The following is a 22,805-nucleotide window of genomic DNA, read 5'->3' on the forward strand; positions in this document are numbered from 1 at the left end:
TAAAATCTAAAAAAAAATGCTTGCAGCCCAAAAACTGATTTCAACACCAAAAATCACATACATTTTGATTTTTTCACTTAAACAGTAATAAAATCACTTATACGTCCTAGACTTATAACTTATGTCTTAGTTATTTATGGCTTATACTTATTGACAAATATTTAAAGACATATTAACTTTTTTTTGATGTATTATGACGTCATAATCACCCTAAATGTGCAAAATATTTTTGTAAAATCAAGGTTTTTTATAACTTTACACCATTAAAAGAATTTTAATTTAAACTATTTAAAAAATTTTTTCAAATAGATTTTTTTATAAGTTTTAGAAAAATAAGGTCTTTAGCGTTAAAAATTTAAAATAGTGATAAAATCTTGGTTGTAATACAGGGTGGTAACACACTCAAAATAAACTCATGGTAATTTAAATTTTTTTCAAAAATCTTAGGATGACTTAGGACAGCTCAGGATAACTCAGAGTCTTTGAATATTTAAAAAAAACTCAGGCTTACTCAGTGTAGTTGAGCTTTTTTATAAAAATCTCAGGATAGTTCCAATATTAAAAAAATTTTTTTTTCAGTAAATATTTGTTTTTTTATAAGCAATTTTGTTAAAAAACTTGATTTTATTATATTAAAAAAAATTTTTTAATAATAAAAACCAAGCATTAAATTAGTACAGACTTTTAACTTATAGAGTGGCAACCCTGTAATGTTAGCTTCTGATAAAGTTGACAACAAAGAAATTGTGATCCATAGCCGTGCCTTTGCCCTGGGTCTAGCATTGAAGGGAGCAGTACTATACCTAAAAAAATAAAACTTAAAGTAATTCTCATAAAACTCTTAAAATAAAGTTTTGTTTACAAAAATTTTGTTGTAATTGTAGTACCTTTTTTTCCTAAATAATATAAAAAAAAATTAAATTAAGTGATTTTTAAATACTTGAACATTTTTGACGCCCTAAAAAATAATATGCATTGTTACTGGTCGATAGGTTTGTTGTCAAAACTTTTTACAAAAAATAACTGTATCTCAAAAGTTGAAATTGATTTTTTTGTATTTTATGATAACTAAAATGTAGTTCTACTTTAGGCTTTCATCCAAGCTTTACTGTTAATTTTTGTAAGAAATATGTTTAATCCAGGTAGCACTTTAGATCATAAAAAAAAATTTAACATAAAAAACTAAAAAATTATAATACAAAAAAATGTTCAAACTTTTCAAAAACTTATCAACAAAGTTGTTCTAAAAACTTATGTAATACTATTTTTTTAGTAATGCATGGTAACTTGGTATAATGAATTACCTTTACATCAAATTAAATTAATCAAAAAATATAACATTTTATAGTTATAAATAGTTTGTTTAAACAAGTTCTAACAAAGAAAATCAAAATGGCCGATGAAGAAAACATTGCTCTAGAAGTACCTGGTAATTAAATTAAAACAGTTTTTTTTGTTTTTCATCATTAAATTTTTATTTATTATTTTTCTTAAAGTTTGTTACTACTGAACTATTTAAATAATGAAAGGAACATTTCTTAAAAACTTGAGGTATTTATCTCTAAAACTGTGGGGAATATATATTTTTAGTGATTTCTATTTATTAGCCATACGGTTGTGCCTCTCATAAGAACCTATTCTACTCCTGACTTTAACTGGTATATCTCAAAAATGAGTTTAAATACTAAAATCTGTAAAAAAGCAACTTGTAGCTTAACTATTAACTAAAACTCTACAAATAAGATCATATTGTGAAAAAAGTGTTTTGACTTCCCTATAGCCTTATTTAATTACATTTTTATTTCTAAAAAGTTTGAAAATTTTTAAATAATGATTTATAAATAATAGTTTTTCCAAATTTACTTTTGATTACAAATATGTTAACCAATTTTGAATTAAAGCTTCAATTTTTAGTTAAATTTAACAAGTTTTTTATTGCTAATTATTTTATATTGAATGTAAAAACTTTTTAATGGTATGGTCAACCACACAGTAGCAATTTTTTTTTTACTAATTTGTTTACATATTTTCTTCTTTTATCTGTAGTAAAGTGTTTATATCAAAATTAAAATTTTTTTTTGTAGCTTATAGTTGGTCAAATGTTCAAATTTTTCGTTTTTTAGCACAACAATTTTAACTGACAATAAAAAAGTATATTGTATAGTAATACAATATTTTTTAAAGTTTATATTTGTTTTATATGTTGAGATTTTTAGGAAACAAATAAAGAGATCTCAATTACTAAAGCAGAGTAATTTAATTATTTTTCAAGACTTTATTATGCAAATATATTTTTTTATTAAACAAAAAATATTTAACAATTAACATTTAACATATTTAGTATATTAAACTTAAAATTAAATTCTAAACTTATTGTATTTAATATCATAGGGGTTAAACAGTTTATTCACAATTTGTTCTTATTTTGTTGAGTTTTAACTAAGCTACAAGTAGCTTTTTACAGATGTTTAAGATTAAAAATAATTTTTGAGGTATATCTGGTCAAAGTTGAACACTGCAATAGATTACTTATGGAGTCTTTGACTTACTATATCCCAACAATTATTTTTGATTTTAAAAGTCTGTAAAAAGATACTTGTAGATTATTTAAAACTCTTAAAAACAAGATTATATAAAAATAAAAAGTGATATACCCCCCATGCTCTTAACTGATTAGTTGTTATAATTGGAAGTTCTTTAAATAATTGTACTTATAAAAATTTATATACTATTTACACTACCATGAACTAAAGATGTTTGTTTTACTGAATGATATTTTATTTTCAAAATTTTTAATTAGTTTTATATGATTTTATAAGGTACTTGAATGTATTTTTAAACAGAAGTGAAGTAGCATTAGACTTGGGTCTTAAAAAGAAGAAAAAGAAAAAGAAGCCAAAACTGGATCTTGACAGTAAGTTTGTTTTATTTTTCATTAAACTAGTAACAATTTATATTGGTTGTTAATAGGAATGTACTCAGAGATGCAGTAGAATTATTAAAAAGTCAAATGGTACTATATTAAATATGCAATTTAAAGTTTAATACGTCTAAATTTAATTATACTTTTTATATGAACATAAAGTTTAAGAAATAAAGACATAGATTTATAAAGTATTTGTTATCTTGCTTCCATTTGGATAACTACTGCTTCTTTTACTGGTGTAACTCTTTTATTCTGTAATATATTTTGAAAATTAAGTTATTTTAATTGTATTTTATTTAAATTTTAAAATGATTCACTGCATTTGGTTAAAAAATACATGTGAAACTGCAGTATAATATAAATAAAAATAAAATAGTATAAAGAAAAATGAGTTTTTATTGTAACACTTTACTTATCAGTTAATATGGTTACGAAATCAAAAAGGAATACATTCAAAGTAGTTTCAAAAATATTTGTAAAAATAAAATCCAGATTTCAAAAACAGTTTTCATACTTCTTAATTAGTGTAAAAAGTAGTTTAATTAATGTAAAATAAATGCATATCTATATTTGTTTTAAATTTTATTAATATTCATGTATATTTACTTTTTTGCAGATGAGAAGGAAATGTAAGTTGATGTTTTTATTTTTCAAATGTGATTGTAATAAATGAGTAAATGTATATTTTAAGGCTACTAAATATTAATTTTGGAACAAATAACGACTATGATATTAGTTATTTCTGAAATATTATTAAATGAGTATTTTTTACTAAAGAATGATTTCTTACATAAATAACTAAAACTGATAATTTTTTCTCTGCAATAAATTTAGGTTTTTTAAAAGCTCTGATATTTATTTTATTTTTCTTTCATTGCACACTTTTTATTTTTATAAATGATAAAATTGCAGTTTATTGACCATTTAAGTGTGTTTTAAAGTTCGTTGTATTTTAAAAAAGTTATAAATAATTTTTATTAACATGCTAAATCATAGTACAAATATTTTAGTTTTATCATTTTTTACTTAGTTGATTCTCCTCATTAAATTAAAAAGATGAAAATATTTTTCAAGTTCAGTGTAAAATACTAAAACTTTTAAATGATTGCCCTAAGTTTTTAAGCTAAAATAAACTTTAATCTTATTAATTTTTGTAGTGATTAACATATATATGTTTTGTCTTTTCTTATAAATAAACCTGTAAGTGTATACTGAGTATGAAAATGAATATTTAATGTATTTTTAAAATAAAAAATATTATTTTGTCTCAATCATGACTTTTAAAAAAATATTTTTTTTATCTGTATTTTTTAAAAGGTTTTTCTTTATTATTTCAGAAGTTTACAACGTCAACATAACAGGGATTTTTTGCTGGTACTCTTTATGGTTTTTTAACAATTAAACTTTATTACTATTATTTACAAAAATTATAACCCGTGTTTGTTGACACTAAATAAATTTATTGATATAATTAAACTTTCATCTTTAGTTTATGAACTTTATGTTGTGTAATATGTTAAAAACTGTTTTGTGACCTAAAATTGTCATTAACCAAGAAACCTAGAGTTTTACAATTTAGGCAAAAAAATACCTAGAGTTTAAAAAATTTCAACATGAAAAATAATGAAATTCTGATTTGACACGAAATTCTATCATATGCTACAATTTTCCTTTTGTATAAGTTAGAGTTTTGATGATTAGCAACAACTTATAAAGTAGTATAACAGTACCTTTTAAGGCAGTTTTTTCCTTAAATTTATACTAAAAATAGACAGGAAGCTTTTACTTTTAAAACCTAGAATTTTTTTTCAAAAATAAATAAAGAAATATTAATTACTTAGTTAAGTTTGCATCAGTGCCTGTTAGTAATTGATATTGTCCAACTGAAGAAAAAAAAATGTGGTGTATTGGAATATAAAGAATTATTTTTTGTTGAATAATATTAATAAGTCTGAAATTTAAAAAAGAATTCAATTTGAAAACTTATATAGATTTTTTTCAAAGAAAGTAAAAACTTTGACTAATTTAGTATACAATAGTTACATATATGAAATCACTTCATTATACATAGCTATATATCTTATATAAAATTCTTTATGAATAAGTTGTTTTTTCTGTACTACTAAAAGTAATTATGTATAAATTAATTTGGTGGTATATAGCAAGATGTGGATCTTGATTTGGGTACAAAAAAGAAGAAGAGAAAATCGAAGAAGCCAAAAGAAGTTGACTTGCCCGAAGTTGATCAAGGTAATTTTAAAATTGAGAGTAAAAAAAAGAAGTAAAAATTAAATTAAAAAAATTGTGATTGTCTTGCTATGAGTAGTAACCTTTATTTTTTACGATATAAGTAATTATTCTTAACGTATTATATTTCAAACAAAATCCAACATAAAATTTTTATAGAATTATATTATTAGTTCAAGATGATAATTAAAAGTGGATTTTATTTGGTTAAAATAAATCCTTAATCTTAATAATCTAATATAATTTTAATGATTTCTTAAAAGTTTTGTTTTAACTTTATGGACTAAAATTAACTTCATGAATATAAAGTAAATAAAGTTTTAAAAAGGTAAATTGATAAAATTTTAAAAAGTATTACAACATTGTGTGTATAAAAAAAGATTAAATTGAATTAAGATAATATATTTGTGTAAAAAGCATATCAGGACATTATATTTAATTCAACTAAATATTTTTTATACATTATGTCCTTATATCAACGTAGATAGTCTAATGATTTCAAAAGAGTTAATAAGTAGTTAAATATTTTTATATCAATTGTTAAGTTAGTTAATTTTGTATAATTAGAAATGCATTTTTCTCAATAAATATGGTTTACTGTGAATAATATCTATAAACAATTATTTAAAACTTGCAAGTCTAAATTCATTGTGAATTTGTATTTTTTTTTTACTTTTTGGCAAAAATAATGAAATATGTAAAAATATATAAATAAATGTGATGTAAAATAAAGTTGAATTATATATAAAATTTTTGTAATATATTTAATTAGATGAAATGGAAAGTAAGAATGACGAACCGGATTATACTTATGATCAGGTATTTTATTAGTTTTTTGTTATACAGTCTAGTTATCATCGTGCTAATAATATCACTGCCTATAATTATGATCAGATATTTATTTGTTTTACAATATTTTTTGTGTGTTTTACTTAAATAGTATTTTTAACAATCCGTTTTAAGTAATCTTTACTTTTTATTTATGATTAAGTTAACTAAACGTTTGTTAAAACAACTAATAACAATCTACAGATTTCAAAATTTTATATATGGTATTAAATACCTTTTACTTATGAAAAATACTATATAAATTTTGTTTAAAAATAATTACAACCATAAAAATCAAAAAGTAGCTTCCAGTGCAAAAATTTTTGATTGTTTTAAAGTAGTCTTTGAAGTTTACAAAGTAAATAATTTGAAATTCTTAAAACCTGCAGATTAAAATTAACTAAATAAAAAGCACATGAGTGTCACCTTAAAAATCTACTGATCCCAAACTACTAAAGAATAAATTATTTGTATTTATTGTTAACATTCCCTTAACAGTTAGTAATACTTAAAATACAAATTAATTGTTTCCTTTAATGGTTGCACTTCCTCAATTGACATACGACATAAAAATAACTCTTATAAAAATGCGCGCGAAAGTTAAAATAAAATCCCCCAAACAGCTACTGACGCGCGTGTTCGGCATCATGAGGAGGGCCAACCCTGAGATGGTCAGCGGCGAGAAGAAGAAGTTTGTCATTTCGCCGCCCCAGTGCGCCAGAGTCGGCACCAAGAAGACGTCGTTCGTCAACTTCTCAACTATCGTCGCTCAGTTCGTTGATTTGTGTTTGTAGAATAATTGTAGTTGTTATGTTAAATATATCAAACGATAATAAGATGTAACATTAAAAGGCTTTAATTATGTAATTATTACATATTATTAAATATTATTATAATTAAATTAATAACTATAAAAATTATAGAAACATATTATAATATTATAAAATTAATTAATATAATTGATAATTAATATTATTATAATTAAAAATTATATATTATAAATAAATATTATTTTCAAATGTATTTCTGTATTTTGATGTTTTCTAAATTATTGTCTCTAGATTGGTTGTTAGTACTTTTGAAAAAAACTGAGTTGTTATACTATTTTATTTTTAACTATATATTAAGAAAAACAATAAAAACAGAACTTTAATTTTCTATAATTTTAAGTTAATTTTCAACCATTTTTGTACGTAGTGCGCATTCGTATGTTTTGTAAATGTAAATAAAATAATGAAGCTTCGTTGTACTATACATATTTTTAAATATTATCAGAGTAAATGAGATATTTATTTATAGTCTGAAATGTTATACTTGTAACTGCTTGTAACTATAAAAATTTCCACAATCTTTCCTCAGTTTGATTTCGTAAAACTACAAGTTTGGTTTTAATAAAACTAAAGTATAGTAATGTGTTACTATTAAACAGACTTGTACTTTTTTCTTTTCAATATAATTAGTACTGTTTGTTTTAGTATGAACATCTTTTAAGATTTGGTTTGTTGAAAATACTTTGTCTGAATTCTACTTGATAATAAAAATATAAGTAAACTAAAATTACATTATTTCTTTATTTCCACTGCTGTAGATTTTTACATAATGTAACAGTACTTTAAAATAGGTAGTATAATAACATACTCAGCTACCATAGAGTTTTGCTCTCAAAAAAAAAGTTTGTCATAAAATGTACAAAAAAAAAATATTTTTACTTTTTCTAACGTTATAAATATTTCAAGAGTATTACTTAATGTTTCCAATTTAATAATCATGTTTTATAATCTAAACTTTGCAAAACTTGCAAGTACTTAAGTTAAAGAAAGTTTTAACATACTCAGCATTAAATTATTTTCTAACCTAATTATTTTAAACAATTTTAATATATTTCTAAACTCTATTTTAAGTTGAGCAACTATAAATATTTTGTTAAACAACAGTATATATTGTGTAGAGAAATTTATCATTATTAGTGTATTTGAAAATAAGCTGACATATTCTAAACATGTGTAGGATAATTTAATTTATACTGAGTCGTTTGTAAATTTCAGATTATACATTTAACTAATAATTGGTTAATGTTGATATATATAAAGTAGTTAATGTTTTACTTAATTTAATAATTATTATTAAAAAAACAAAAAAAAACAGACTCAATCGCCAGCCGAAACATGTCATTCAATTTATTTTTGCTGAGTTGGGTACGAGGTAAGAAATAAAATTGTAGTAATATAATAAGTTGTATTTTGTTATGTACGGAAAATTATCTTAGTTATAAAAGTAATTTTAACTCACTAGTAGTATAAAACACATTCTTGTGATACAAGTTTTGTTATTTAAGTATTAAGATAGTATTTTTTTGTGTTACAGAATTATGTTAATTTTTATTTTTGAAGAATATAAAAACTTTTCTGTTTTATATTATAGCAAGTAAATGAGTTTTTCATTAAAAAATAACAAACAAAAAGATTTTTTTTTAAATTTAATATTACAACACTAATAACAGTGGCAGTCTCGACGGTACCAACCAGCTCATTATTAAGGGAAGATTCCAGCAGAAACAATTAGAAACCGTCCTCAGAAGATACATAAGTTCGTTTTTGTTAATTGTTTCTACTATTTCTTTATCTTAGCTCCTTAGAATATTTATAAGGATGTTCAAATATGTTTATAACTTTGTACTGAAGTCTTTAAAAGATATATAAGTTTGTTAAAAGTTTTGATTATACATAAAAAGTGTATAAATTAAGTTTTGAAAGACTATATAGAAACTTATAAACTAGTTTAATGTTGCCAGTTTTATATAGAAGTAATTTAAGTTATACAGTTTATATAATTGTAAGTATATTATTTTGGGAAAATAATAATCAGTGAAAAGACTTTCAATGGTATGTTATGTAATCTAGTTCGCGTAAAGATAATTTTTAGATAAATAATTTTGTTGAGTATTAGAATTTTAAAGTCATTTTACTGATAAAGTCTTTATAGATGAATAAGTATTCAACAACAACTTTACGAACTTAAATGATTGAATCAAATCGTATATAAATTAGTTTATTATTGTTAATCGTATTTACTTATTAGTTAAATTAGAGTCCTTACAGTATAATTACTATTGTCAACATTTTAGCGAATATAAAGGAATAAAAAATAATAAAAACCAACAGCTCAATAAATTTTATAGATTATTTCAAATTAATCTTTTAACTTTAGCTCTTACTTAGTGAACTGTATTTTGTAGAAAGGCTGATTATGTTACAATTTTTAGCTGAATTAATATAATTATTTTTGTGTTAATAGTAATTTGAAATAGTCCTGTGTTGTTTAATAAGATTAAAAGGCTTTTGTTTTATTTATACGGTTTTACACACATTAAACTATAAAAAATAGAAAATAATCTATAGGAGTGCATCTGAACAGAGAATTAAAAAATGATTAAAACTTTTGTTAATGTATATTCTTATATATCAGTTTATTATAGTATATTCAGCGTAGTAACATGTATATATTTTTATGAGTTAATAGTCTTCAAAGCAGGGTCTAGCATTTGTTGTTATTTAAGAGAATTAATTTTACGTCTTCTGTCAACAAATGCACTTTTTTCTCAATTTTTTAAAAATATGAAACTTAAGTATTTTGAAGGAATATAAAAATAAAGTTAGAATTTCAACCCTGAAAATTCCCAAGTTAGTTTACATTGCTCCTTTTAAAAGTTTTGAGTAATTAAAACTTCTCATCTTTCTCAAAATATTAATTGACATTTGTTATTACAACGGCAAACAAAACATGTAGTATTGCAAGCATCTGTAAATGATAAATTTTGAATTTAATTGTAACCACAGGGGAACAAGTATTTTATTGATATCTAACTACCAACAGGCATTATTGCAAGTCATAATTCATTTTGATCATATTACTTTCACAACAGGGGAATATGTGACATGCCACACGTGCAAGGCGACCGACACGACGCTTGAGAAACGCGAGAGGTTGTACTTCCTCAAGTGTAACGTCTGCCAATCGTCATGCTCCGTGGCTTCGATCAAGACCGGTTTCCAAGCCGTAACCGGTAAGAGGGCTCGTGTTCGCGCCAAGATGACCTAGAAGAATTATGTTTCTACCAGTTAATGTTAAAGTTTGTAATAAATAAAAAACACCCTAAAACAAAACTCATGTTTCTTCACACAAGTTTTATTGATGTCTAGTAGAATTTTGAGTTTTATTTTTATTTCCTTCTTTATTAAGCAACCAATCTCCTTTTGCACTTCTTTTCTTGTATACAGAATTTAAACTTAAAGAAAACTTAAATGTTAGCAGTGATTTTGTCAGTTCAAAGTGTGTTTGTTTGTTCAATGTCATAAAAAACCTGAAACATAACTCCTTGCATATTTTTTCACACCTATTTCTTGAATCTTAGTAAAAACCTAACTGTTAACACAAATATTTATATATTAATACATATTTATACAACTTTTTAAATTGTATGCCTCTGTTGAAATGCTAATCTTTAGTTTTATCCCTCCTTTTATATATATTAAAAGTTTTGCAATTTTTTTTTCCTAGGTGTATTTCTTATAAAGGCAGTAATTCTATTGAAAACCTTTTTAAAATTAGACCTTTAATGAAACCATTGGTGCGATTTAAAATACAGCTATAAAAAATAAACTTTCTTTTATAAGTTATAGAGTATGGTTTAAATATATTTTAGTTTTGTTTTTGAACTTTTGTCATATTTATTTAAGGTTTGTTTATAGGGAAAAGGTGTTTAGAAATTCTCTCTATATATTTACATATGTAAATATTCTATAAATAATTCAAGTTTTCTGTTTTGAAATAAACGTAAATAACTGATTTTGTTTGTTGTTTATGTTAAATTATTTAATATCATTTAAATTTAACGACTGATTTAGTGCCCTAAAAAAAAGTTATAAAGTCAAGTAATAAAAATGACGTTTTCTCTTTGATGCTAGATAACTTTAATATATATTTAATATGTTTTAATAGATAAAAATTTACACAAAATTTAGTTTTTATTTTATTGAAACCTTTAAAATTTTAAAAAGATTAGTTTGACCAATGTAAAATGAACAAAATTGTAGTATGTATTGCGTCTATGTTATGTATTTTTGTGTAATTATATTTTATAAAAGGGAGGAATAAAACTTTTAGCTATGAAATAAGATAAAGTTTTCTGATTATTGATAACTTAAAGTTTAGTTTAATATTCTGATAGTTTATTTAAACATTTTTTTTAAGGGATTATTAAGCTTGTAGAATTTTCAACTTAAAAATATCAATTAAAACTCGAGACAACTAAATGTAGTTTTTTTTATTGTTATAAAGTTAATTTATAGCTACATTACTTCATTATATGTAGTATTAAACAAAAGTCTCTTAAGGTATACTTTACCGTGTAAAGTTCTAAATTATTTTCTAATGACCAGCTGTAAATGATAACTTCGTAGTTAAAAAAAGCAGTAAAAATTAACATAATCACACAGGCGCAATTATTTTTGTATATATGTCATGGCTTATTTTAGAAAGTAAAAGCTATGAAGTTTTAAAGACAAAACAAATAACATAAACTTACCATAAAAACAAAAACTTTAAGAACTTTTTTTTTAAGTTTTAGTACTGAAACTCTAAAAGTATGAACACTTAAATTTAGCCGTATTTGAAATAAAAATTGTACAATGTACATTAGTTTACATTTTTTGATAATTAAACCTTTCGTTTTATACTCAGACAAATGCTTACTAACGTTATCATATTTTAAATAAATAACTATAAATCGTATTTAACCCTACTTATTTTTTTTACGTTTAAATTTAATATTTTAACTTTATAAATCCTTTAGTTTATTTAGATCATAGTTTATTGTTTTAAGTTTATGAATGTTTTGTTTTTTAATGTATGCGTTACGAAAATTTTACCAAGTCATTTAAAACAAGTTATAAAAGTTTTATAAACACATAAGGTAACCAAATGCAGCACAATGCATTCTGTTTTAATTTTAAGAATATAGTATTATCCGAGTATATAGTCTGTTGTATATATAAGTACCAATCATAAAAGCTTGACTTCAAAACTATTAATTTCGTTATAACAATTTTAATCAGTTTTTATTTAACAAAATTTCTTTTGATAGATCACAAAATACTGTGAGTGTGTACTGATGGCTTATTTTTTTAAAGTAATAAAAGTAAAATTTTAAAAGGTTTTTTAGCTATGAATTATCTACAACTATAATTAATAATTGTGGCAGCTTTTTCTGTGGTTTTTTTAAACCAGTTTTATTGTATGCTAATCAATTTATTCAAAGCTGTCTAATTTCTAATGTTAATAAGGCAGACTACCTTTAATCCATTCATTTTAAACTTTATAGAAACTAAATATCATGCATTAAAGAAATACATAGATCTTAATTTTTTTATAATCAGGTTTAATTTAACTTTTCAGATAATACTTATCTCTCCAAAAACAACGTCTAGTACAACGAAAAGTAAGTTGTGTTATAATGAGAAATTAACTTAATTCAAGAAGTACTAAACCTTATTTATATAACTCTACAACCACATTTTAATGCAATTTGCTTTTTAATAAAGGAAACTAATTGGCACTCTTAAATATCATTGACTTCTCACATAAGTTTTAAAACCTATATGCTAATTGTTACAGTATAGAACTTCTAACATAACAATTTGTCATACCTTTGTTTATAATTATATTTTCAAACTTGCTAATAAAAGGTGTACGAAATGATAAATTATTTTTAAGTAATTATTTAGCTGAGCAGTTTAAAAACATTTATTTTAAAAAAAAGTTCAGAAGCTTTTTTTCTTGTACAAACAAGTTTTTACTTAATTAATCGATAGTTTACTTTGACGTGTTTATTGAAAAGTCATATTAGTCTGTTATATAACAAACATTTATAAAATGATATTGTTTTACGAGTGAAATATAAAGAAAAATTTAAACATTTTTTATTAAGATTATTTGTTTTCTCCGAACTTACAAAACAAACTGTTTATACTAAATGGTAAGCAGTAAATTAAAAAAGATGTACATATAACTTAGTTACTTTAAAACAAGTCTTAGTTATATTTAAGTAGTTCAAGTATTATTAGAAATTTATAGTATAATATCACAAAAAGAGGTTAAATTTACTTAACTATAATTTAGTTTTAAAAGATTATAAACTAAAACTACGCTTAAAAAGAACAGCTGAAAGCATAGACGAATTCATCTAATATTGTAGGTTCCAATCCTGATAAAACTTATGTATTGTTAATATATTGGGACATGTTAAACATAAACATTTAAGAAAAAAATTAAAACTTAATGCTAAATATGCTTTATTGGGAGTTGTCAAAATTATATAAAAACTTAAATTTACTTAAAGTGTATTTATATTAAAAGTGTTAAACTTTTAATTTTAGAGGTAAATTGCAGGTTTTAAATTTTGTATTACAGCATCAATTAAATTTTAAATGCTACTGTTTAACACACCTTAAGTACTATAAAAATTAGGTACAACGAAATACTTGAGTACTAAAAAAACTTAACGGAAGCCTTGCTTGTTCAAATAAATAAAGTTCGAAAAGTTTTAAAATTGTTGTTTTTTTTTAATGAAGTTTTATAGCATTACTACTATCTGTTTTGTACTATTATTTTTGTGTATCTCTTCCGCAAGCACAACTTTTGAATTGCTCCTATTGTATATTATTTAAAGTTATTTTTTTGATTCTACGATTAATAAGTTGTACAAGTAGTCGAGGTTGTATTAACAACAAAATACTCTAAGCAAATAGTTTAAATACTTTATCATTTTTTTTGTTTTCAACAAAAATATGACAGGAGTCTTTAATTTTTAGACTTATCAATAAATTTTGAAATTTATTTTCTGTCACTTTCTTAATAAACTTTTGATCTATTAGTTTATTATAAACTTAAAATACGGTTAAAAAACTTTGTTCATTGATATATCACTTTTTAAAGAAACGATTATTTGGAAGACATGTATATAAATTAGTTTAAGATATGAAAATAAACAAGACCAAAATTTTTTTTGATGAACAATAATAAACTAACGGACTGACTATTGTCTTTGTTATTAAAATTTACACATAAATTAAAATTTTCTGTTATCAAATTACTATTTATATATGCTTCATAAATTGTATTAAAACATATTTTATGAAATTTAATTGCCATTTCCAAACGCAAAATTTTATGTGGTAATTTCAGTTGGTATTTATTATCTTAATTTGACTGATAATTGGATTCTAAGTTTACGTTTAATTTTTATATCTAGTTCACTTAAGAGATTTTTAGAAACAGTAAGTTAGCTCCGTTTATCAACAGTTTAGTAATAGTATATTGTTTTATAAAAAAATAGATTGTTATCACTTTAAATATTAAATTTCAACCAAAGATTGTTTTTTTCAACAGTGTATATATTATTACAGAAGTTTTTATTTTAGAATACAGAAGTCTATAAAAAAAAATTATAAGTTTCGAAAGTTAAAATCGTTTATTTTGTAAACTGGCCAGGAATTATAATGAGTATTTTTTATCAAAATATTAATAATTTATGTAAAACTTCAATACATATCAAACCGATTTAGAACTTATTAGAAATTAAATTTATTTTTTCGGACAAAAGTTATCAAAATAAACTTGGTCTTTGTGTTTCTTAAGAACTAAATTTAGAACTTTTATTTTAGATTTGTTTGACTTATAGCGCACTTTCTGGTTATAAACTTTGGCATGTGTAAATGTTTGTTAAATTACACAAACATTAGAACTTCAAACTGCTAATAATAATATAGATAGTGAAGAACTTGTTTGCACTATATGTGCATTACTCACATATAATTTGGTATATAAGTAATTTGGTATAAGTTTTTTTTATGTGGTTGATAATAGTCGTAAAAAAATTACTATAACACGTTAGCACGTTTTGTAATTAATAATTAATCTGCAAATTAACTAAAACAAAAATAAGTTGCTGCATTTACAAAATCGTAGAAAAGTTACGACTCAAAAACGTGAAAACATAAACATGTTGTAATAACTGAAGGATAATTTTAAGTTTACATTAAGTTGTTTTTTATATACAAACGTTTTGGGTGGTAAAATAGCATGTTTAATTGTTATGTTTAATTTTATATAGACATTAAGAAACAACTGTTTTATTCAAGTTAAGTACTAATCATTATACAAACTCCTAAATTTAAGTTTTCAAGTACCGTCCTTTTTGTACTCTAAACAGTTTTTTTTTGTTTGTTGTTAACTGTGTGATTAAGATTAAAAAAAAAATATATATGTAACAATTTGATAGTAAATATTAACTAAACCAAATAAAAATATCATTATAAGTGCTAAATATTAAATTTGACAATTTTTTTATTTATAAAAGTACATATCTTGCAGTTTAAATTAATTTAAAGCTAAGCATCAACATTTCTTTGAATCATTGAACGATATCTCTGTTTTTCAAAAACTGCTTCTAATTTATCAATAAGTTTGATAAATTAGTAGTTTGAGGGTTTGAAGTGATAAATTTGCTGTTGCTTAAGTAAATAACCACTTCGTAAACTTTTAAACCCTCATTTAAATTTTGACTTATAACAGCCCTAATATGAAATCATAAACTAATACGACGTTAATACTTATTAACAGGTTAAAAAAACAAATTAAAGCAATTAAAACTGTAAATAACAAGTCATTGATTGAACTGTACTTAAACTTTATTTGTCCTCAAATAAATACTATTTTAATAAATTTTCAAAAGTCTAATGTTGATGAATTCTTTAAGCAAAAGTATGTAGCTAAATAAACTAAAAAAAATTCAAAGCATTGATTTATATGAAACAAAAAAAATAAATCAATATTGTGTTTGCGTTATAAAACAAACGTACAACATAAAAATAATAATTTGTTTTAGCCTTTAAGTTTGCGTCAGGTCAATCTGTTTATCTAAAGTAGTAATCTACAGGATCCACAAACTATACAAGCATAAAAATCTGAAACAAAACAAAATTACGGTGATAATAAAATAATAATATGTTAGATATATATATAAGTTTACATAGTTTTCATAAGTTTTCATAGTAATATAGTGTTTTTAAACAAAAAACACTAAACAGTGAAGCAGATAAGGTAAGATAGTATAGATATATAGACAAAAGCATACAGATTGTGATTTTATGATTGAGATTAAAAAGCAGTAAGTGAAAGAGTTCAAAATATATTTTAACGTTTTTATTGCTGTTTATTAATAGAAATGAAAAGAAATAAGTTATTATCAATGATTAAAATCAGTAGCATTCAAAAGTGCTAATAAACAAAGCAGTATTTAATATCAAATATAAATTAATATCACGTTTATTAATTTACAAGAACATAAAGAGAATATAAAAAACAAAAATCAAAAAGCTAAATATGCAATGTATGTGTGCAAAAACTTGTTAAACTAACACAACCGACAGTTGATTATTTCTGAACGAAAACTATTCTTATACTTCGCTGTATATATTTTATTATACCTAAAACACTTTATAATTAGCTTATATATAAACTACTACAATTTTTAAATCGAAGTCTCTTTATGTGAACTCGCTGCCCAGTAGCTAGAACTTGATTAGCAACAAATTCTAATCGTGTAGGAGATCGTTTTGTAGAAAAACTTATTTTCTTTTTAAAATGTTTCCATTTGCCTGGTTTCAGCTTCAATTTAAATTTTTGCTCTACTTTTTCATTTTTAGTTGATGCGAAAAATTTTTGGATTAAAGTTAAATTCATATGAACCTGTAATTTTAAAACAAAGTTTTTGAAAATGTTGAGCTATAACAAGTTTTAGTAGTTTTGTTTAAATATTTTACACTTATGTAAGTATAAAAACGAATAAATCAGATTCTATACTTTATTTTGATTACGAAAGTTTCGATTAAACACTGCAAAGTAGCTTTGATATGAAAAAAAAACTTGTTAAATACTATGTTTAAATGTTAAAGTCATCAGACATTTCTAAATATCTCTGACTTACTCAAAATAAGTCTTATAAAATTATTCAAATAACTATCTACAAAACTAAATTTTACCAACATTTATAAACAACTAACTTTCGAGTTTTTTCTGGGATTAGAAAGTTTATACATGAATGAAAAGAAACAAGAACAGCTTTTACTTGATGATAATATTTTGCTACGAAACCATGCACCATCGCTGTTTGAGCCTCGTAATACTATGTCTTTTACTGAAATACAAAAGTTATTTGATGAATAACAAATAAAAGAGTTACTATATCTAATTAAAAGGCAAAGCTGTGTTTTAAACATTACTTTGTTAAAAAATGTAAAACTTTGCTTTAAAAACTTCGTTTTATTTCAAGAATTTTCTTTAGTAATAAATTAGTAAATTTTTAAGGGTAATCGAATAACTTCAAAAGCAAGCAAAGCTGTATTTGAAAACTGTAATAAATTTATATATGGTTTAAACTTTATACGTATGTGACTAAAACGTGTTTTTATAGTTGTCTCAAAAAGAAATATAAAATATAAATTAAGTTTTATCACGAAAAAAATTCAAACCTTTGTTTTACTTAATGTAAAGTGTAAAGTTATTTTTAAATATAATATCAACAAAATTGCACAATAAATAGTAACGTTTTTAGATTTTATTTGCGCTTTGTTTAAATCAAAACAGTTAATGATTCAAAGATAAATAATAATGATGTACTCTGTATTTTATATTGTTACTGTCAGTATTCTTTTCAAAAGAAAATTCTTTACTGTTTACAATTACTTCTTAAATACACTTTAACAAATTTAAACCTTAAAGATAATAAATAAATATTTTTTGCAAGTTGAATATTTTATATGAGAAATAACTTGACTATATAAAATATTTAAAACGTACACCCTTTAATTTTAATCCACTTTTTATATCTCCACAAGCTGGGGCTGTTGATAAAGTTTTCTGTAAAATCTGTTAGGTAGTATTTATTCAATTTAGTAAAAAATTCCTTTTTTTTTCTAAATAGCTCATCACATGAGTTTAAAAACAATTTAGCTTTATAGTTTTACTAAATTTCCTTTGTATAGTTTACTATTGCTTTAGTTTTTTAAAAACTAAATGTTTTCGTAATTCAATTTATATTTACTTTTTATTTAAAAGCATCTAATTAAATCAAGAGTGTAAAATTTATGGTCGAATTTTAATCAATTTCGTAAAATGAGTCAGTGAGAAAGCGTTACGAATTTTTAGACAAATGCACTAATACTAAAATCATACCGTGTCTTGCGGCACACACTGGGTATTGAACTTCTACGGCTATATCGTCAATAGCTACTAAACTGTTTTCTTGTTTTGTTTCACGTTTTTGAGTGACTTTTAATAATACCTATTTATTAAATCAATTAATATTTTAAAACTACATTACTTTTGTTTATAAACTAGTACTTATAAAACAGACACAAAATATAAAATATTTCTATGACTGTCATTCATATATAAAAAAAAGGGTTTTTGTGAAAACTTTTAAATTTTATATAACTTGTTGCATAAAACATACATTTATGTGTATTAACAATATATAAAAACTGAAGTATGTCAACATTTTTGATGAATGTCATCGAAAATTTTTTTTTGAGAAAATCAATAAGAAACGTATTACTATTAAGCTGCATTTTACAAAGTAATTCAATGTTTATATCATACCATTTCGATGTTTAAACTACAAGCCTACGGTAGACTGAAACTCGGGTTTCGTTTTTATTGAAACTTGCAACCGGAAAGTCAATCGCAACCGAAAAAACTTCAATCATTTCTGTAATCGTCAATCTACAACGCAACCCAATTCTCAGTATACGAAAGCTTGTAGTCTGATGTTTAAAGTGTTATGATCAAACATTAATATCAACTTGTGTCTAACGACAAACTTAAGCCCAGGCTTTAGTTCTGTTAGACTTTGCTAATGTTTTCTTTAAACGTTTTATAAGGTTTGCAGAAATTTATGTTGGGTACTCCTTATACTTGGACAAAGTTAGGTTATATATTACACTTATTTACACTTGACAAAAAATAATATTTTTCTGAAATAGACAAGTAAAAAAAAAAAAAAAGATTGAAATTAAGCTCACTAAACTTTATTTAAAACTTTACATAACTTAAAAAACTATATGAATTTCAGTAGTTAATATTAAAGAGTAGAATTATAAAAAGCTTATTTAATGATTGTCACTAAGCTTACAATGTTTAACCTAAAACAATCTTGTAAAAACTGTTGGCTTTAGGCCAATTTTAAAGCTTAAAAATATATATTAAATTGTTTTTAAGTAACATGAAATTTAAGTATGGTAAACATCACGTTTTAATAACACAAATATGTTTAACGAAACAGCTAATAGTTAACCTGAAACTCTTTAAGGCTCGAGTTCACTGACCCATGACTTTGTTGCCATGACTTCTTGGTACCTGTTACGACCATGAAGATGTTTGGGAGACTCTCAATATTTAATACGTTGTTTGGTAGCAGGAACGCTTCTATCTTTTGATCGTGTGACGTCATCGCGTGAAAAAAACTAACTCTTACGTCATTGCTTGAATTTTTGCGGAAAACAGGAGAAAGTAGATACACAGGACTGTGAGAAAAATCAGTAACAGTAAATCTTCGCTCATATTTTGAGATAGTTTCTACGCCAGTGGAAAAATCCAAATTGCTTTTGGCAAACATTTTGTCGACACTTTGCACAATTCTGAATGGAAGTTTCTCATTGGCTGATAGTTGCAGCCAATCGCAGTTGATTTTTCCGTCTTTATTGTACTCGAAACTGCACCGGTCGAAGTCGGAATATTTCAATTTGATTGGTTCGTTTGCGAGTTTGTTGTTGAATGTTGCAAGAGTGTAGTTTATATGTGCTGAAAAGTATTTTAATTCAAAAAACATTTTTTTTAATTGTTCTCGTTGTAAATTCACGGTAAAAAGAATTAAAACAATGTTTTTTGCATTTTTTTCCTACCGTTTCTTAATTTCTTGTAACGTTTCTTAAAAGGTCAGAAAACAAAAAGAAAACACTATTTAAACTTTTAAAATTGTATTTAAGTGTTTTAAGAAAAGCTTAACTAAACTTTTATTTGTGAAACTAAGTTTTTTAAAAACAAAAATAATACTTTTTTGTATTGCTGAAGTTGCTTGTGTTTTCCATTTAGTTGCGGGTTTTTGTTGAATTTCTATAATTAGTACAAGTGTTTATTAATGTTTTTTATAAGTTTAAAGAAAGTTATAACATTTTTAAAGTTAACATAATAAACGAACTCCGAGATAGTTAAGATCAACTATTTTCAAACATAAAAGTTTATTATAAAAGTAATTTTTACTACATTTTTGCATTATTTTATGATTTATTAGTCGTAGGAAATTTAATAAAAATACAATAATGTTTTTTATTAGTCATAACATAAGCCAATTTACAACTATATTGTTGCAAATGTTATGGATTATGTTCAAACGAATGTTTACATTTTTTAGTAGCAATTTTTCAAGTATAAGTTTAAACAAACTTACTATTTTTCAAAAATGTTGAAGCAAGTGTCCAACACATCATTGCCATAATAAGGACACAAAAAACTGTTAAAGTTGTATTTTTCTGACAGTTCATGATAAATTTTAAAATCTGAATATCGTTATATTAGTTACTTTTTAGAATTTAGTTCATTACTTTTACACTTTTACATTTACTGAACCTAAAAACTCAAAAATGTAAGTTTTCAAGCATTGTTCAAGTTCTAAAAAAAGGGTATCATTGCCTAAAACATTTTCTAACTTAACCAAAACGTAAAACAATTGATTTTTTGAGAGTCTACAGTTCAGTTTTGCACAAACTTTTTATCTTAAAATGTATAACCTTTTGTTCAATTAAATTAATATTTGATGGTAAATATTATCGGAGAAAAAAAAATTAAACGTGAAACAAAGACTTTATGAGCGTCGACTATTTAAAAATTTTTTTCAACAAACTTCTCAACGTCATTTGACATACTAGCGCCTTCATTAGTCTAAAATAACTTTTTGCTTACGATCTTACTTTTTTGTTTTAGACAAAATAAAATGTTGATATAAATTCAAAAATTCAATGTAGGCAACTGTAATAAAATAATATTAATTTTTGTTTTTATCTATTTTTCTGTATAACGCTTTCGTTATTTACATAAAATACAACCTTTAGTTAAAACATAGACTTTTTGTTTGCTAATTTAAGCAACTTTTGAGGGAAGCACTTTATCGGCAGTTTTATTTATGGATTCAGTGTAATTTAGAAAAATTGATTTTACTTACCTGCTTTAATTGCAGCTAAAAATTGATAAGTACAAAAAAAAAGGTTTACTATAATATAATTAAGCTTTAGGTTTTAGTTTTTAAGCTAAGTTATTATCAAGGTTTTTTTTACAAATCTGAAAGAAAAACATTTTATTTTGTATTTACACAAATCAGTTATAAACAACTCACATAAAAGCTTAAGATATCAACTAATCAAAGTTTGTAATGAACTAAAAAATACATATGCTCCTTGAAAAACAACAACTAGGTAATAAAAACCAGCTTTACTGAATAGTGTTGGGTGTAAAACACCTATACATTACCAAAACGTTAAAATCATATGTAACATTATTTTTTTTCTAAAAAAGGTAAAACTATCTGACAAAAAAAAATCAAAAACTTTTAAGGAGTTGTATCTTGATTTACGACCTTGGAAAAAAAAAACTCAATGCCATCAAGTCGTTACAAAACATAACCTAACACGAATACAAGTGCAAAAAGTATTTGAATTCAAAGTTTTATATCTCCTGCTAAGATTATTTCAACCATTTAACACAAATCGTAAGAACAATTTTAAACTATTGTTTGCTAAACAGACAATAAAGTATTTTGTACTTGTAGCTTAAACTAGACACGTAAAATATTTCCGCGAAAACGTGAATGATAAAAGTATTAAGGTCATTTAAAAAAAAAAATTTTAAAGATTAAAACACAATTTACTTAAAGATAAAAACGTATACGTACGTTTAACTGTTTAAGTTATAAGACTGTTGTGTAATTCAAAAAAAAACTCCTTAAATTTAATTTTACTTTAAAAAGTTAGCTGTTAGACTTTTACATTTGTATTCAAAATATGTAGTGTTATAAAAGTTTTACTAAAAGAATAAAAAAATTAGTTTTAAAAGCTAAAGAGACTTAATAACTAGTTTGAAAAGAAACTTTTTAAAAACTTTTTAAATTAATTTTAGTTTTTGTAAGAGTATCAAACTCAATAATATAATAATAAATTTTAAAACGCATACGAACTTAATTAAACTTTCATTTTGAGTTTAACAAAATATGAAAAATAGTAACGGTAACTGAAAAATATATAAAAGCACGTTTCCAAAACAAAAAAATTAATCTAAAAAATATAACTCGATAAATTCAAAGCACTACCAGTAAAAACTCAATCAAGTTTTTATATTATAATTTGAAACTAAAAACCGTTCAAGTTCAGAAAAAAACTAGTACTATTCAGTTAACAACATACTATCGTCTGTTTCTATATTGCGTGTGATTCAGAAACAAAATTTACAGCTTAAACTTTTACCTTATCTCATTTTGATATCTGAGAATTCAAAGTAAATTTTTACTCTAAGCAGATGTTTCTAAAGTAATTCTTGTGAATGAAAGTTAATGAATTTCATATTTTTCTTCCAATTTTAGTTAATAATCGTACAACCTAATATATAACACATTGTTTAACAATAATAACAAAGCTTAAAT

At 23.5% G+C, this 22,805-nt stretch overlaps 1 protein-coding gene across 1 annotated transcript; it reads left to right on the plus strand.

Annotated features, from left to right (window-relative positions):
• The first annotated feature begins 1,392 nt into the window (after positions 1 to 1,392).
• Positions 1,393 to 10,182, plus strand: LOC145846279 (eukaryotic translation initiation factor 2 subunit 2-like). Its single transcript, XM_082953157.1, has 7 exons — positions 1,393 to 1,422; positions 5,089 to 5,176; positions 5,946 to 5,992; positions 6,625 to 6,773; positions 8,147 to 8,203; positions 8,502 to 8,587; positions 9,924 to 10,182. Exons 1-7 carry the CDS (start codon positions 1,393 to 1,395, stop codon positions 10,097 to 10,099), a joined length of 633 nt encoding a protein of 210 aa, XP_082809283.1. The 3' UTR covers positions 10,100 to 10,182.
• The last annotated feature ends 12,623 nt before the right edge of the window (positions 10,183 to 22,805 follow it).

Source organism: Thalia democratica, unplaced genomic scaffold (assembly GCF_965202585.1).
Source record: "Thalia democratica unplaced genomic scaffold, ktThaDemo2.hap1.1 HAP1_SCAFFOLD_393, whole genome shotgun sequence".
Taxonomy (NCBI): domain Eukaryota; kingdom Metazoa; phylum Chordata; class Thaliacea; order Salpida; family Salpidae; genus Thalia; species Thalia democratica.